This window comes from Pinus tabuliformis, chromosome Q (genome assembly GCF_031772625.1).
Source record: "Pinus tabuliformis cultivar Carrire ecotype Pingquan chromosome Q, CPIR1, whole genome shotgun sequence".
Taxonomy (NCBI): domain Eukaryota; kingdom Viridiplantae; phylum Streptophyta; class Pinopsida; order Pinales; family Pinaceae; genus Pinus; species Pinus tabuliformis.
The window spans coordinates 1,046,645,589-1,046,664,895 of NC_142296.1; the positions used below are offsets into that span (position 1 = coordinate 1,046,645,589).

A 19,307-nucleotide genomic window follows, 5' to 3' on the forward strand; every position below is an offset into this window, starting at 1 on the left:
ATGGGTTGCTAATACCACGAGCTTGTAAACCACTTAATGAAGATTCAAGATAATATTATCTACTCTTCCTTCTCTTACGTATAGTTTTAAAGATATTTGGAAAAATTCATTTTAACTTTATCATCCACTTTTTATCAATAATGTAGAACCTTTTTATATATATGAATGTTCTCCTTCAAATTTTACAGCAAACTATATATATCTTCTTCTTTTTTTAATAGTATATTTTTATATGATTTTTTTCTTTAAATTTTTTTTTTAATCTTTATATGTACTTTTTTTCCTTTGACTGTCCTTTTTTTTTTGTTTAATGACGAAAGGCCTCTGATGAATTAGCGACGAAGAAACTCCCAAAAGTGTAGCGAAATGCTTCAATATCGACGGCAACAATGTTGACGAAACCTCAATGGCCAAAGGCCTAGATCGGAGAGCGTGACTCTGTGCAATGGTGGAGCAGCCAAAGGACCGAATTGCTTTGATACCAAATGAAGCAAACAAAGTTTGTTCTCCCTGTTAATTACTCCCAAAGACTTGGAATATGTAAATATCCATTGAGATACCAGAATATATATTAACAATGTTCCACCAAGACTCTGGGACGTGGAGACGCGGGTACGGGAAACGCACAAGGGTGACGTGTGGGAGTACCCTCAAATTTTAGGGAAATTTAGGGGGGACGTCGGGGTATATAATTTTTTTCCTTTTTAATATATATAAATATATATATATTTCAAATTCATATTCAATAATGAAAGCATAAATAGAATGATACATACATTATTGAATTAAATAATGAAATACATTGATCCATACTCATCATCCTTACTAATACATACATGATTCATCCATAAACCACGAGATTCAATAATGAAATACTTTGATCCATATTCATTATTCATCATTCTCGAATCTACATTGATTTAAAAATTAAATTCATCATTCATCATTCTAGATTCTAAATTGATTTAAAATTAAAATTCATCATTTATCATTCTAGAATCTAATTAGTACTAAGCAAAATAGACTATAATAGATATTGAAATCTAAAAGCTGGAATAGTGATATAACTAAAACTCAAAAACAATGGAGTGATGAGTCTAAAAGTCACTCTAAAGTACATAGAGGGCTTGGTGCTCTTGATTAAATACTAATTCCATACCCTTGTACATGACAAAATGCAATGGAAACATTGCACTCCATCGAATCCTAAATTCCTAAAAAATTGTTAACACTGCTGGATTTTGAGTGAGATCTAAAATTCTACTTTCTCCATATGAAATTCAATGAGGTCAGAACCACTCTCAAACATCCTGAGTCATTTCATGGTAATGTTAAAAATTTAAGTAAAAGTGACATTCTCCTTTATCTTTCATTAGTAGGGAAAAATGGTCAAATACTAGGTTTTCCCTGTCATAAATCATTGTTAACAAGCAAATTTAAGGGGGGGACGCATAGCCCATTTTGAGGGGGGACGCCCAAGCGTCCCCCTTTTGGAGAGTCGCATCCCCCACACTAGCGAAACGCCCCCCCCCCCCTTTTGGAGAGTCACATCCCCCACACTAGGGAAACGCCCCCCCCCCCCCCACGTCTCTCCGCGTCTCCCCAAAAGGAGGACGTGGGGAAACATTTCCCCAGACGTCCTCCCGTCCCGAGTGTGTGGGGTGCAAGGGGTGCGCGCACCCGACCCTGGGGGACGCGTCCCCGTGGAACACTGTATATATATTAAAAGTATGAATAAGAATATGTTACAATTGAGAATGAGGGTCCTGTATATATAGCCGGGTAAGCACACTTTCACGAGCGGTCATGTCTCCTTAGACATGCCTCTTTGTTTAACTAATTATTGATTACCTAATCATTATTACAATTATTTATATTTATATTACTTATATATATTTTATTTGTAACAACATGATTATTTGCTTGATGTCCCAAACCTAAGGAAAAGTTATTTCTATTGTTTCATTATGGCAGAGAATAGCCCCTCCCACCACTGCCACCCCTAAGTAAAGGGTACATTTTTACCAAAACATCATGAGAGATAAGTTACACAGTCAGGGCTATCAACATCAGGTTACATAAAGGGGTTGTTGCTCTTGATTAAACACTAATCCAATACCCTCAGACATGATAGGATACAATGCCAAAATGATGAAATCCTAAAAACTGTCAAGTCTGCTAAATTCTAATTGGAATACGATATTTGAATTTCTTCATATGAAATCTGATGATGTTGGAACGGCTCTCAAACACCCTAGACTTATTAATGGTAATGTTAAAATTTAAAGTAAAAGGGATAGAAAGGGAAAAATAAAGAAATATGCAACCTTTACTTTAAGAATTTAAAATTACCAATTATAGCTCCCAGCAGCAAACAAAACCTTCACAGGTGGCATGTATTTTTCGTTTTTATTATGTTGAATTGGTGCATAAGTGGATCTGTGGGTGTGGGACCAATTCCAATTGTAACTGTCCTGCTCGTCTTGTGAATTGGAACAGGCTGCTCGTCTGATCCATATGCAGGGTCCTCAAGTAATGAAGCAGTCCAAACTGCTCAATTCCTGTCTGGTCCAACTGGTCCCAATAACATTGCAAGTGACAAGCACATCTGTGCTAATTACCTAATGCCTTGTAATGATTACATGACTCTCATAAAACATCATCACTCGTAACATAACTATATTACTCATATTAATGACTTTTAGGGCGAACAAAGGAAAAGGTGGAACCCAATGCACCAAGCTTCACTTAGATCACCATTCACCTAACATTGCCAAGAAGAGTGAAAGTTGTATGCAAATTGAAACTAGGAAAAACTGCAAAGGTTGTTGAAGGGAAGAAATAATCAGGCACATTTCTGAGGAGTCTTTTACTAGCAAAACCCACCACCAAAAAGATTCAGTATCACTTTCCATCATTGTTTAGCAATCCAACATTTAAGAGACAACGATGTTTCCCATTTCCCTGTAGTCTGCTAGTTGCTACAAATGACAACATTGATTATTAATGGGAATCAAAGTGTAAGACAGTAATGGGAGGACCACACTGCCCTTCCTCCATGTCTATGACTTAATTCTAGTGGATTTCTCATTAGAGTTAGATGTGATTCTGAAAAGACTCCGTAAAGCACACCTCAAAAGATATTAGCAGAACATCATAAGGCTTTAGGCAGTACTGGATGAAGCTCAGTAGCAGGCCAAGAAATTGAGGGAATTTATGACTGATGATCAGCAAGCCAAAGGATCCCACAGTCCCTAACAACAAAAGCACAAGATGGAAGTCTTTGATAGAGGGCAGGAATCAGTAGGGAGGTGCTAGTTCATGAAGACAAGAAAAGGGACTGACAAGCTGGAAGAACTTGCAGCCAGAATATAATAAGATATGTGAGAATTTTATTGGCAACAGTTATAAATGAAGAAATAGTAAATATCAGAATCCTATACTATGCAATCACATGCAGGACAGGTAAGCTCTGCAGTTGTCCTAAATGCACATCTATGCATGTTTGTGGGTTCCACAAAGGTCTGGCAGGTTGTGCTGCAAGCATAAGATCGTCAAATAACGTCAGTTACCAATAGGATCTATGATAGGCATGAAGGTAAAGTTGCAGGATAGCTTCTCCATTCTATGCACATATACTCAGCATGAAGTGGGGGATTTCACTGAGAAGTTGTCAACCCTGCAGCTGACCTGTGGTCATCATCAAAGGTCAGTGGAGTCCATTGCAGAACTGAAAACCTGGCAGCGGGTTTCAAACCTGACAAAGGTATCTTTATAATCTGTTAGTCTGCAGAAGGTGCCTATGCCATATTCAAATGCAGATTAGCCTGGCGCTCTTGACCATAACATATATCAGATGTGTCAAACAATTTTTGTATGTAAATTCACCTGATCTAAGAGAAATAGCAATATTTCAAGGAAACTAAAAGACAAAACAAAACAAAAATGAAATCTTACTTCTCCAAAAAATCGTTTGTTAACCAGAACTTGTACAGTGAAATGCATAAATAAAGCAAACATGTTCTCTGTACAATAGGGTTTTGTAAATGCCACCATAGCTTATGCAATATGTAATGGCTCTACATACTGATTATATGTCTCTGGCACACACTCTTTATTACTTAGGGAATGTGGAGAGTCTTATTTAGGAAACGAAGATAAAAATACATACGTCATTTCCTTCGAATTCAAAATGCCCATTGATTTGCATCCTCCATTTTCCAATATCACAACTGCACAATCTGTGTGCTTCTTTCCAACAGCTCTGTGTAGAACAGTCTCACCCTCATCATCTATGGCATTAGGATCAGCCCCTGCCAACAAGAGCTCCTGTTGTCTAAAAGTTAGTTAACAGCTTCGCAAAGAAATTACTGGTCATATGAATTGACGTCATTCAGCCCAGCAAAACATAATGTTCAAAAACAATCAGCTTAAAAATTCTTATATCCTTCTATAACTATATTATTGAACAAAACTTGAAAGCCTTACCCGCATGCAGTCAGGTTGGCCATGAAATGCACAAACATGAGCAACAGAAGGGCCCAAGCCCTCTTTTAGCTTTGCATTCACATCTGCTCCTCTCTTTATCAGGGTTTTTAAACAGTCAGGTGTTCCAGCAGCCAGTGCAAATACAATTGGGGGGTCTCCATCCTTGTCCAGAACCTCCACATCTGCTTCAGGATACTCCAAAATAGTTTCGACAAGCTCAGCATAACCCCTCATGCATGCCAAATGTAAGGCAGTTTGTCCTTCAGCATTGCGACCATCTAGGAGAGCACCAACTGAGTTTCCAGTCTTTCCAGATGAAGCTCTCACAAGTAAATCTCTGCATAGCATTAATGAAAATTCATTGCTTGTCAAAGATAAACCTACAGCCATATAACTGAGAAATCTATTTGAACAAAAATTCATGCAAACAACAAAAATTTTGGAGAGTAACGAAAATCACCTAACACCTTCCACATCCCCTTCTGAGACCATACGATGAAGAACATTTTGAGTATCCTGTACAAATTCCAAGACAGATGAGGGAGATGGCTCTGTCCCAGTAGTCTCAGAATCTTTTGATGGATCACTGCCATGAGCAACCATGAAATCTATGAGTTTCTACCGACAAAAAAATTATAGATTCCAGTCTTAATCTCAGCTCAATGGCAAATAATGATAACCCTGTTGCAATTAAGTTTTTTGACAAAAAGAAGTATGCCTCTTCCAAAAAATGGTTACTCCGTACTCAAGCCGGGCATGAAAAAATAGTACAATATCCCAGTAAAACTTGGTCCATCATTAATCAGTAATCATATTTATGGCAGAAATATTTCTTCACCTGACTGATCTACTTATTTTGTTTAACATTGATGGAAAATCATGCAGCTCATTTTCCACATTCTATGGTGAAAGTCATAATTGTTTTTAATTGTGCCATCTTAGCAGTATAGTAACTAGCAAGCAACACAGGGAATAACAAATCTGTGAGCAAACTGCATATGTACGTATTAAGTACAATTCACATCAGTTGCATCAAGCAAATATACCATAAGTAAAAATTAAACTAATCAAAGAAAACCTTACGTTGCAAGTAGCAACATAAAGCTTCCCACTATACTCTTACTTGTCTGGGCTTGCAGGAGGGCTAAGAGGAATCTCCTGCAAATGGCGTAAAAATATGGACAGCATGGCATGAAAAGTGGGTCTCTTTGAAGGCTTAAACTGTAAACATTCACCAATCATCTTCCACAACTCTCTTGGGATTCCAACACCAACAACACTAGCATATTCTGGTGGCTGCCTTCGAGCCTTGACAACAGCCCTATAGATCTCCTCTGAACTTAGGTTATTCCACCTGCATGACAAATCTCATTAGATATCTAGCAAGTGTGTTCCATATAGAGGGTACCATGCTTGCACATTACAGAAGAAAAAGGGGACTGCTCAACCACAAACACAAGGGTAGACACAATATAACTTACGGAATTGCTCCAGTGCACATCTCAACCAAGGTGCAACCAAAACTCCAGGCATCAGATTCTGAAGAAATTCCATTTCCTTCATCCCAAAAAATGTTCAAAGAAGACTTCTTGAGTGGTTCCCAAGCTTCTGGGGCTGTATAATGAGGATTCAACATAGTACACTCCACACATGAATGTGTCCTTGTCACATCATCCTCCGGGGTTGAGCGAGATCTTCTGCATTGAGGTTTCTTCAAAATTTCTGGAAGACCAAAATCAGAAACCACTGCTCGCCCTCTTGCATCCAGAAGAAGGTTGGATGGTTTGAGATTCATACAAGAGACACCTGCTGCATGAAGCTCTGCAACACCACGAGAAATATCTGCACCATATCTGCATACGCATTTCCAATAAGATTCATCAATGCATATTATTTGTGTTCCCTTCATTTTACTACTCTAAAATACCACCAATGACAATTCACTAATGTATAGAGATGACCACTATAGTATCACCCTTGTAAATATTGATTAAATCTCAGATATCATTAAAAATTCAGACTTTTAATAACAAATTCAATTGCAGAAATTCTACAAACAATGAACCAGAAATTAGAATCAAATTTTGTAGAGGCATAATCTATAATGTAGTTATATTAGAAACTATTTACTCCACTGTTTGCTGCATCCTTCACTGTTCACTCACCATTTGTTTGCCGCCTCCTTTACTCTGGTAGAAAATCTTGTAAAATCATGAGTTTGGGGGAGGGGGTGGTTTCCTTGTACTGGAGGTTTTGAAAAGCAAATAAACATCATAAGAATAAGGTTTACATTTGTCTCTCTCTCCTTTTGTGCTGCTTCCGTTAGTGAAACCTCTTCTTTTGAGAATCACCAAAACATATAATGGGTGGCACCTAGTGGTTTCCAAAGCTTCGGGGACATCGCTGGACAGCATCCAGGCATCTCCCCAAACATTTCCCATGTCTCACAGGAAAAATTACCCTATCTTGACAGTGAACCACTGAGTACATCAATTTCTCTATTTAAATTTATGATAAGTCTTTTATCTAAAATGTTTTTTCATGTGAGTTTTCTCCTTGAATGTTAATGTTATCCTATAAAATCATGTTTGATAAGATGGCACCTTTCACTCCCTGATGGGGGTGTTGAACCGAGTGAACGCATTCCCTGAAGGAACGCGTGGGATATGATGCAGGGCACATGGCTGTAGGTGCGAGGACCTGCCTCCCGGTCCTCTCCAAGCACCTTGAGTATGGGGGAGTTTAAAGAACCTTGTGTGAAACATCCATTCGCATGGTATTCTGCAGGTGGTGGCATCAGTGGTGAGTTAATGGACGGTGGCGCGGCTCGTTATCACCCGGGCGATGCCTGGCTATGGTGTGCAATTAGCATTGAGAGTTGTGGAGTCTGGTTATGCCAAGAAACTTGGTATGTGACTTTAGAGCAGGTAAAAAGTTGTTTCCGTGGACACCTGGTTTGGGAGAGGTGGCATCTAAGTTGGCGAAGTTCCTTCCTGCATTCACGAGGGTCTACCTTTGACAATTGTTGGTTTGGTCTGCAAGTTAAATTTGTGGAGTAAAGTTGCCGACGGGGAAAATCGGTTTTACTGGAGTAGTGTTGGTTCAGTAGAGGTCTAGGGATTCTCCTGTTGTGCAATTGGGGTATGGCGGTTTTCTCATTGAATTAGAGGGATGAGGTCTTAGTCGCCCCCACTGGTGCTTTCGTCGGGGCCATTCAGGCTCAGTGGCATCTATGGGGCGGGTGCATTGTTCTCTCGGTGGTCGTTTGGCTTGTGGGTGACCTTCTCAAGGAGGGTGTCGGAGATTTCTCTGTGGCTGTGGTGAATCTGAGATCCTTGGAGTCCGTCTTGGAGAGACTGGAGGTTGTCTTGCCGATAGGAGGCGTGAATTTTCCATCGGTACAATTATTTTGTGGTTTCAAGTGGATCAACATGCGCCCTGCTCCTCGCATGTCTTGTTCTTCGCCGCGCGTGAAGCCCAATTTGGGCAGTCCAGAGGGAGGTGTGAGCCTCTCCCAGATGGAGCTGGCTCCCATCCCTAATCGTTCAAGTCGTGGTGGCTCCAAAATGGGTCGCTCGAGCTCGACAACCTCAACAGGCCGCAGAGGTGGCAGAACAGGAGGCAAACATCGAGGGCAATCAGAGGCAAGGAGTGGTAGTGCCCAGGGAGGTTCGATCAACGGTCGAGGGGGCCGCTCCTAGCGATGTCAGCGTCGCGAGGGGTTGGCTCGTCGCAGAGGAGTGAGGAGTCAAGGGGTGGTGTGTCTTGTGGGACGAGGGCAGTAGCAAGTGTGTTGCATGGAGCGTTGTCGAGACCTCATTCAATCAATTATGGACCGAATGGAAACTGCGGAGCGAGTGAGGCAAGAGGAGCACACGGAGCTAATTGCAACCTTGAACAAGATGCACTACTTTCAATGCCATACTCGGGAACATGTGGTGGTCGTCTGGCGAGGCCAGAACATGTTATTTGAAAAAGTCGAAAAGTTGGAGGCCTGGATGGCCCATTTCGAAGAGCACGTTCAATGCTCTTTCCACCCTCCTCCACCTCCAGGAACAGCCCCGGACAACCCAGCTTCCATCACTTCCAACGACTAACATGATTACATGTGTTTTATGTATCTTGTTTGTTTACTGGTGCTTATGGCCCTTCAAGTTGTGGACTCTGTCACTTGATGTTTTTCTGTTGCACTATCATTTGCTGTCAATGGTAGTCAACAAACCTGGTCAGGGTGAGACTACCTGCATTTTACTTTTGATGTACTCTTTTTTGGAAGAATGAATAGAAACTCGATTTACAAAAAAAAAAAAGTTGGCACCTTTCACACAATCATTACCTTTCCAATAATTTTAGGCAATAATTTTAAGAATGGTGTTTTGTGAAATTTGTACAGCTTTGTTTATCAAAGCACTTGATGTTCATGTTATAACATATTCACATTTGGATCTTGCAGATATGGGATATCAGGTGAATGCAATAAATATTAAAATTTAAAACTCCAATCTTATTAATTAATGGAGAGAAACCTCAAAAAGGATCTTTAAAAAGGACAAACCATTGTGACAGTTTTACTTGCTAACCAGTAGAAGAAAGCAAATACAGCTAAAAATTTAAGTAAACAGTTAACTTCTATGGCGGTCGTATACAAAATTTTGTCAGTAATTGTTATTCAGAATTTTGATTTATCACATAATAAATTTCCTCACATCATGATCTTTAGAATTTGCAGTCATTATAAAATTGCATAAGCCATAAATGCAAATTATTTCATAGAGCTACAGTTATAACTTGTGAATGAAAAAATTTGTGTTAAGCTACTGACTTTTTTGCCCAACTAGATTTACCATCAAGATTTTCATGCGCTTTTCAGCCAATGAATTTGGGTAGATACTATGATTCAGTAATGGCTGTAAATTTACAAACCGTTTTGGGCAACAGAAAGATCAAGTCAAAAAAATACCACATTACAAAAAATGAGGGTCAGTATACCCCCACACACTCAAAGTCACAAAGCCCACTTGTATCCTCAAGCAGTACAACCATACCCATAGGATATCCTATAAAATATTGATCGGAAAAAATTCTTCCGCAATGATGAACAGTTTTGTGTATTACCATACCCTAAAATGATGCATCTTCACTCCCGACCTTTTTTCTTAAAGCTTTGAATGAAAATCCTTGTAACAGTTTGGGCATCTTCGTGTTTTTTAACTGTTGACAATCACCAAATTGATGTACGAATTGGTTTTTGGCATTCGCTTGCCAAATTAATGTACAATTCCCTTTTCTGTGCAGAACAATTATATTGTGTACCTTCAGCTTATGCCATCTGCAATTGTTTTCTTGAGATCTAAGTTTTATATTGCCTTAACTCGAAAAAATTTAAAAGGAAATGTTTTTTAAAGCATAATGAGTGATTTAAGATAAATATTTCCTGTCAATTGGGGTTATCTTGGGTGGTTGAGTGGAATAGTTGTTATCTTCCCCACCCAGGTTCAAATCCTCGCTAGTGACATGATGAGCTATAATGCCTTGATGAATATTGTTGTAATTGCATTGTTCCTATGAATATTGTTGTACTGGATTTGAGCCTTGTGAACTCTTAAGTGAGTACACCTGTGGGCTGGCCTGGTACCAACAACCTCACTCTAGCCCTCAGGCTTAGAGGGAGGCAAATTTTTTTCCTCAGGGAAAAAAAAGGATAAATATTTCCTGTAACCTAATTATTATAGAATAACAAGGATTTTATATTGGAATTTATCACGCTTCCAAACTATGTAACTAAGTTTTATTATTACCCTATAAATATTAAATACTTTGAAATCCAATACTGTTTTTAACTCCAAAAGGTTAGATCTATTCCCTGTAAACAATGTATTCTAGGAAAAGAAATGTTCTTTACATTGCCACTTCCCATGCATTCAGAATATGTCATTTTGTCATCCAAGTAGCTATGGAGGATGTTTATACTCGTATGTTTTCACCAACAATTTATACTCATGTTTTTTTTCCAACACAGGATTTTTGGGTCACTTGATTCAAAGTAGGATAAGCAAATGGCAGCAGTCAAAGTGTAACACTACAAAAGAATCAGACACAATAAAGAAAAACATTTGTAACTACATCAAGAGAAGAAATCAGTAAAGTTTCAACTTATAAAAGTAATAGAAGAGTTGACCTAGACATCGATCCAAATCAATGATGACAAGATGAATATAAGCTATTGCTTGCAACAAAGAACCACATGACCCAAGGGTATAGTTAGTCAAGAAAAAATTGACGTTAGCATTTGTCAGTCCTAGAACTCCAAGAAATTTAGTCACAAACACAAGCAATCTAACATATTGACAACATCGAAAGAGAACCCACACTACTTCAAAAGGCTAAACAATAACATGAAATTTTCCATTGCCAATAAATACAAGTCCCCAATCTCAATCACTCACAAGTATGTCGATGTTGATTGTGATGCACCACTCAAAATATATGGGTTTGTTAAAAATCACATACTTGTAGGATGGACATCTTGACCTTAGAAATCAAAACAAATTCATCAAAGATAGTAAGAGAATTCTTCTCCAATCAAGAATAGAAACCAACTCAATGACTCTTATAAATGAGAGCAGCATAGTGTCATAGGCTAATAGGCTGACAAATGCTTATGAAAAGTTCGTACTCATTAAAGTCGCAGGAGGCTTGATAGTCTAATATCAAATGTTCAGCTATAAAGACTGTCAAATAGAATTGACAACTGCAAAATTTGCTAAAGCAATATGACAGCTATAAAGACTGTCAAATAGAATTGACAACTGCAAAATTTGCTAAAGCAATATGACAACATTTTTAAGGAACCAACAGGATTACCTCCAATAAAGGGCACTTGAACATACCATCAACCTACAGCAAAATTTAGTATTTCTGAATATTTGACCACATCGAAGCTCCATGTTCCAGAATGCAAAACAAAAAAAGTAGTTGCAAAAGTAATTTGACAAGGGGCACATTCCACACAGCACTTCTGCATGTGATCAAGGAGTAGTTTTGCCACCCAAGAAAGGCGGTGCATGCTAGATTTGTGTCAGTTATTGTGCATTAAACAAAACAGTGATAAGATATATATATTCTTGAATTGAGAATCAAAGATTTGGTCGACTAGCTCTATGGAGATAAGTAATTCTCCACACCAGACCTGAAGTCAAGAAATCCCCAGGGTTGAGTAAAGGAAGAAGACACTTGGAGGCAGCCTTAAAAAATCAAAGAAACTTATATGAATAAGTGGTGATGCCATTCAGACTCAGAAACTCACCAACATACTTAAGGCTTAAGAAGAATGTAACAGACCTCATCTAAGTAACTTGATCACAGTCTACCTAATGGTATCCTAATCTACAACAAGACATTGATAGAGCATCTGAAATATCTCAATGCTGTGGAAGAAACACATTCAAGTGAAGTCCATTAAAAATTCATTCACGATGAACTTGAAAAACTCACTAGGCTACATCATCATCGAAGATGAATTTTTTATGTACAAGATCAAAGAGAAAATCTGAATTATTGTTGAGCGGTCGATATTGGCCTATCTGAAAAGGTTATGAAGTCACCCAGGTATAATCAATTACCTCTAGGAGTTCACCTTGTATTACACTGATATTGCACTATCACTCGATGATTTTACAAAACGGCATGTAAAATTCAATTGGTTCGAAAACAATTCCGACAGACAATAGTTTTCTTTGAAGAACTAAGGAGAAAAATATGCAGTATACTAGTACCAGCGGTTGATGTTTGTAACTCGGGCAGGTACTTCTGCATAGGGCTAAGTGTCTAGGCATGCAGAAGTCGCCCAAGATCTCCCTAGCCACTTGCTCTAGCGTGAACAAGTTGTTTTTGTAACTTATCCTAAGTATAACTTAGGAAAAACACATAATTTTTACGTTGGCATATTGAGCTAAAGTAAACTTAGGAAAGGTAAAAAGAATTACTTTAGCGATTATGTTTTGATCTCAACCCTTGATCTCATGTAAGGCGAGACTAATCTCAGTTATCAATCACTTTGGAGATTAGGATTAGGGATTTAGCTCAATGTAAAGTTATAAAAACAGAGCTAGGGAGAATGAGAAGACAATACAGTAGCACAAGATTGATAAAGACTTCTCAGTGAGTGTGTTGAGTCCGAGGGAGGGGCAGCAAGGAGATACAGATCAGCCAAGGAGGGTTGATCCACTAGATCACATCCAGCATTGTATCTAATTTCTCAGTTGGGCCATTTTCCAAGGAAGGGAGCCCAAGTAAGTTCAAAGCCCAATGAAGAACTCGGATTGGGTAGAATCTGTGTCATTTTCGTGATTGAAATTGGTACATTTTGCTTTCGCTGTAAATATTTGGGTTAATACCCTAGCTGTGTTTTTGTTCAGAGATGTAATTCTGCTTGGTACTAATTACCTGATTGCTAGGGTAAGAAAATTTAACACCAGCATTAATTGACCTCAGACCATTGTTCGAAGTGGACATTGACACATCCGTATACACCTTGGAAGACATGCTCACCCAAGAAAGCAAGGTTGATAGCAATCAAATAAAGGCCATCTCTGATTCAGTTGTCAAGTACTCAACCTATCATACAGAGATGTATGCATATGTGAAAGTAGTTAACCAAAGGTGGCACTACTTGATAAAAGAGGAAATGATTGTGTGTACTAATCATAAACTAATGTAGTATTTGCACAATTCAGACTCAATTGAAACTCCAAGAGCATTAATGTCCCAAATAAACCAATCTCCTTACAATAGTTCAACCTAGTCATTAAAAACAAAAGAGGAAAAAAACGTCTAGTAGTCAATTCTCTTTCTTAACGCCCACTTATGTCTTTAAAAACACTGGTGAAAGTAATGTCAAATGACTCCCGAAAAATTTGGCATTTTGTACCCAATTAACAAGCCTTTAGACACAAAGTTTGTAACAAATAGATCATTCTTGTATATTGAAGACAGAATTATTTATAAAGGTGTAAATATATTTATGGATGGATTGATAGAATGATGATATTACAATGTGGGCCCCCATTATAAATACCTAGGTGAGGTACCTTTCATACTAAGAGACACGTCTTTTTGATAGGATCCATCTTTTCATTAACTAATTAACAGCGAGGTACCTTTCATACTAAGAGACATGTCTTTTGATAGGATCCATCTTTTCATTAACTAATTAACTTATCATTATTTATATTATAGGTGAAAAAGCAAGGGTAATGAGCGATGTTGTAGGTGAAAACTTTCGATCTCCCATGATGACTCTTCTTCTAGAATTAAGTGTTAATATCTTTCCTTGAAAACAAAATAAATTTGATTGACTTCATAAAACTTTAGGTCACCACTAACTTTAACTTCATTTTACCTTTTCCAAGAGTAAATTATAACTCCAATGATAATACTCTAATTTATTTAATATCTAACTCCTATTAATACAGCTCTTAGCCTAATTATATTAATATAATACTGATGGTTGTGGATCAATGTTAATTATCAAAAATTGCAATGTTTGACGCAGAAAGTAGCCTTCCCCACTTCAAGATGCAAGAGTGCATACTTCAAAATTAGATTCAAATAGTGCAGTGCCAAGTTCTCCTCTAACTCATTAGAATGTCAACAACATCGGTGCCATATTTGGCACGGAGCTGACACAGAATCTTCAAAACCTTCTCTAGTGTCACGGATCGATCACCATATTCTTCATTAACCCTATCCTTATTCCAAATCTTATTTGTATTCGTTTCGTCTAAATTATAAAAAAGGCAAACGACAACTTTCAATGTGTTGTACATGTTGATTTCTTAAGTGCAATAGAGAGTAGCACAATATTTCTAAAAACTGACAATTACTATTGATGTTGATCTTCTTTTAAATTAATCCAATATATCATTCAGCAATTATACTTCAGAAGTTCAACCATACAAGAACAGTAGAACAGTAGAAATCACAATGCACAAAGAGAAGACAAGATTTACCCTAGGAAAACCCACTAAGGGGAAAAGCTCAACAACCTCTTCAATAGAGAAATTCTTTTGTTCAACAAGAGATACACATAGACCTTCTAGTCATTAACTAGGTCACACTTGGTCAAACCCCCCATTCACACCTCCCAACCTGATCCAGCACTTCGCTTTGCTTGATTTGACCCATAACTTCGACCCTCCTGCAACTGCCAGAATCCCAAATTTCGAACCCCAGTAATTGCCCAAAAATTTTGGACCCTGCAACAGAAACTGCTCAGAAATATGCAAACTGCAGAGATAGTTTATCCACGTGCAAGCCTGAAAGAGAGAGAAAGAGATCCAATTCGTCCTTCTTGATCTTCGCTAGGATGCCCAAAAATTGTCTTCTTGAGAGTGTGTGAATTGGTGGTGAGAGAATGAGGTCGATCTGGCTTTAAATGAAGATCTGTTAGGACAAATAGGAGTGTCCTTTGCCTGGGTCGACTTGACAAACTTGGAGCCAAAAATTTCAAATTCAAAAATTCATATTTTCTTCTTTCAAAAGTCGAAATGGGACTTGACTCAAAATATAAATTTATTTTCACTTTAACATTTAAAATATGCTTTACAATAATCAACATAAATACATCAAGTGGCCAAACATACATTATGAAGACAAGCCATAGTTACAAAATTCAATACTCCCTCTTAGCTAGGGAGGTATTCATAATGACTGTCATAGATGTTCTCAAGTTGACAAATTTCTCTAAGAAAAGGTTATATCAAATCATCATCAACTACCATCAGCATTTGCTAGTGGCCATATCCTGGTTGGTACCTAACCCATGGCTTATCATCAGCATATTAGGCCTCACTCCTCCAGAGTGATCGATCCTCAAACCCCAAGGCCTCTCACTGGACCAAAATGTTGAGATACTAACTCAACTAGAAAGCATGTCACTCACCCTTGTGGGTGAGCACTCTAGGCCCAGACCTCACTCAACCCTTCCTTGGTTAGTGATCGGGTCTAGATGCTAAAAGACCTCACTCCACCCTTCCCTGGTGAGTGATCGGGTCCAAATGTTGAAAGACCTCACTACACCCTTCCTTGGTGTGTGATTGGGTCCATACCTTACCAAGCCCTTCATGGAGAGTAATTGGGTCTCCTCACCAAGAGGCACTCACTCAACCCTATCTGGTGAGCACTCTAGGCCTCTCGGACCATTATCCCTATCGGGAGAATGTCCATCCATGTTGGTATTAAATTAGTACTCCATCTCAATGAGATGGGTAATCTCCACAAGCTCTAGCTTGTCTCTGAAGTACACGAACTTCTCTCTGGGCAACGGCTTCGTTAGAACATTAGTTGTCTACTCATCAGTAGAGATGTACTCGAGCCTTATTGCTCTCCTTTATACCATGTCACGAATGTAGTGGTACTTAATCTCAATATGCTTTGACCTATCATGGAACACGAGATTCTCTGAAAGCTTCAGACAACTTTGATTATCACAGTGTATCACAGTCGGTTCTAACACTTGGTCGAACAACCATGCAAACAACTTTTGAAGCCACACTGCTTCTGTACACGCTTGGCTGCAACATATTATGCTTCTGCAGTGTTGAGTGCAACAGATCTCTGCTTCCTACTCATCCAAGATATCATAGCGGAGCCCAAGCTGAAGCTTACCCCCGAAGTGCTCTTCCTATCATCAGTACTTCCTACCCAATCAGCATCTGTATAACCTTGAATTTCTACATCCTTGTTTGCAACATATTTCAAACCATAGTTCACAGTACCACGTAGATATCTCAGAATGTGCTTTGCAGCAATCTAATGCTCACGTCTCAGTTCCACCTAGAAATGGTTCAATGTGTTTACAACAAAGCAAATGTCCGCCCTGGTGTTAACAAAATACATCAATGAGCCAATCAATTGTCGATACATAGATGGATCTACCAATCTAGATTCGAAGCCTCTTAACTTCTTCAAGTTAGTCACCATGGGAGTAGCCATTGATTTACAGTCTGTCATGCCAAATTCATGAAGGAATTCAATAACGTACTTTCCTTGACCAAGGAGGGCTTCGTCAAGTTTCTGCCATACTTCCAATCCCAAGTAATAATGCATCAAACCAAGATCCTTCATATCAAATTCAGAAGCCAACTGCTTTTTACACTGAATGATGAGAGGCTCAAGACCTGTAAGAAACAAATTATCAACATATAGCAATAGAAATTAGAATCACAAGTGTGTTGAAGAATGTAACTAGGTTCGGTCTTCATAAATTGTATTTGAGTCATAATGAAATGTATTTATCAAAAGAAAGAAAAAGAATTTTTTATTATTATTGTTATGACTTATTAGAGCATGGGTTTCATGCTTGGGTCATCATGTTTTAGGTCAACGTCCCCATTCAGGACTTCTAGGATTTATACTGAGACATTAGAGTCATTGTCCATTAAAAGAGGCCCTTCTTGGGCTTTTGAATCATGCAAAAAGATTTATTATTGAGTCAAATAAGTCATTTGTCACCTCCACACCAAGTCGACCTCAAGGAGATCAATTCAGCCTCAAACAGGGTAATTCGACCTCACCAAAGGGGTATATATACAAGAAGTTTGAAATTCATTTGGAGACACTCTCACTCACAAATTCTATATCCAAGAAAAGGAGCAGAAGAAGGAGAAGAACTGTTGGAAGTTCGAATTTCTGGAACATCTCTCTCACACGTGTGAAGTTGTTGGGTTACATCTAGAAGATCGAAGTTTTTGTTGGGTCGAAGATTTTGCTGGGCTACTGCTAGGTCGAAGTTTTGTTGTCGCTGCAAGTTGTTGCTGCTAGGTCGAAGTTATTGCTGAAAGGGTTATCATCCACAAGAAGAAAAACGGGCTGACTTGGTGTGGAGGAAGTCTATGTCTAGGTCAAGAGTCTTGGATTATCTCGTGAAACTATTAAGGAAAAATTGTTCACTGGGTTTTCCCCTAGATAAGGGTTTTGTCCTGGTTGTCCACCTACATTTGGTGTTTGTGATCTTTGTGTTATTGTGTCGGTAATTGCTTGATCACAATCTGTCACTGTTTGGGAATGTAGATTTTATAGGCCTTTGGTGATTCTCTGTAACCAACAAATACGCCTTTGTTTCCTGAAGGTTCTAGCTTGTTCCTTTTATCTTTAGGAACATGAACGTAGACAGGGCAACCAAAGATTCTTATATGTCCAACCTTTGGCTTTCGTCTAGAGAACGCTTCTTCAGGAGTCATATCTTCCAAAATTCGATGAGGATTTCTATTTTGAATGTATACAATTGTCAATGATGGTTCTCCCCATAAGAACATTGACAAATCTTAATCATCCATCATAGCCTTGACAGATTCTTAAATGGACTTGTTCTTTTTTTCTACCACACCATTTTGTTGTGGATTATAGGCAACAATCAGTTCCCTCTTAATCCCAACTTTCTTACAGGAAGCAACAAGTTCTTTCAAGGTGTACCCTCCTCCATTGTCAGTTCTCAAAATCTTAATCTTCTTACCTGTAAAGTTTTCTACTTCAGCTTTGAATTCTTGAAACCTAGTGCAGACTTGATCCTTGGTCTTCATGTGATAGATCCACGTCTTATGAGAGAAGTCATCCATAAATGTCACGTAGTATAGTAAACCTCCAAGCAATCTCACAGGCATCGGACCACACACATTAGAGTGAATCAAATTTAAAACTTCTTTAGATCTATTGTCACTACTTGGAATGGTTTATTGGTGTTCTTTCCAAGTGCACAACCTTTGCAAACACCCTCATGATAGATCTATTGATTCAACTCAGGTAATTCTCTATAATGAAGGTGACCATATCTTCTATGCCATAGCTCACTGAGATTGTTTTCATCATGTACTAGGGCTTGAGCTCATTGACTCACGAGTCTATACAATATTCATTCACGAATACCAATAACCCTAGAATCATCTATACTAGAGCCCTTGGACCATACAAGTACTTTGCCATCCACAAAAGCTACTCTATCTCCTTTATCTTCTAAACATGAAATAGAGACTAGATTCTTTTTCAAACTTGGTACATATAGAACATTGTTGAGATGAACATTGTTACCAGATTCTAGCTTAATGGATGCCTTTCCAACTCCTTTGACTGCATAGATGTGGTTGTCTCCAAGCTCTACCCTTTAGGATAGCCTCTTTTCCATCATGCTAGTAAGTCTTCCATGATCTCTAGTCATATGTCTTGAAGCACCACTATCTACCAACCACATATCATCATCATCTATAATAGAACTTGTTAGAGAAGAAAAATAAAAGAAATCTTTGTCACCTTTAGGCTTCTTTGGATGTTCATCTTCAATGTCGGTTGCGAAAGCATGTTGTTTTCCCATTCATTTTTTGTCATTAGCCATCTCAAGACAGTCCCTTTTATAATGTCCAAATTTCTAACAACCATAGCATTGAATCTCTGACATATCCTTCTTCCTTTGGGGAGGAGGTGATCTTCCTCCTAACTTCTTGTGTTGAAAGCCAAGCTTCTTCTTTCCTTCATTGTTGAAATGAGTTGCAAATGCTTGAGAAGCATCTTCCTCTTATCGCTTGACATAAGCCTTGATTCTTCTTGAGCACAAGAGGTCCATAGTTATTCAAAAAAGGAGCTTCCTTCTAGCTACTTATACCTGTTGCACATGCATCCCATGATCCAAGTAGAACATTCAAAGTTGTAGTCACAAGTCCGTTCTCATAAATAGTTTCTCCAATTGCTTGAAATTGGTCTTTTATTTGTGAAATCCTTATTAAATATGAAGCTACGATGTCATCATTCGCCATCGTTACATCACGAAG

The 19,307-nt window shown here is 38.4% G+C and overlaps 1 protein-coding gene across 1 annotated transcript in view; it reads right to left on the minus strand.

Moving 5' to 3' along the window:
- Positions 1 to 19,307, minus strand: part of KEG (protein kinase KEG) — a 255,984-nt gene that overhangs the window by 170,125 nt on the left and 66,552 nt on the right. The window contains exons 2-6 of the mRNA XM_089385755.1: positions 5,970 to 6,341; positions 5,612 to 5,842; positions 4,949 to 5,074; positions 4,489 to 4,825; positions 4,172 to 4,329 (exon numbers count right to left, since the gene is read on the minus strand). Of these exons, the coding sequence (XP_089241881.1) occupies positions 4,172 to 4,329; positions 4,489 to 4,825; positions 4,949 to 5,074; positions 5,612 to 5,842; positions 5,970 to 6,341 (1,224 nt within the window). The remainder of the gene's footprint in view (positions 1 to 4,171; positions 4,330 to 4,488; positions 4,826 to 4,948; positions 5,075 to 5,611; positions 5,843 to 5,969; positions 6,342 to 19,307) is intronic.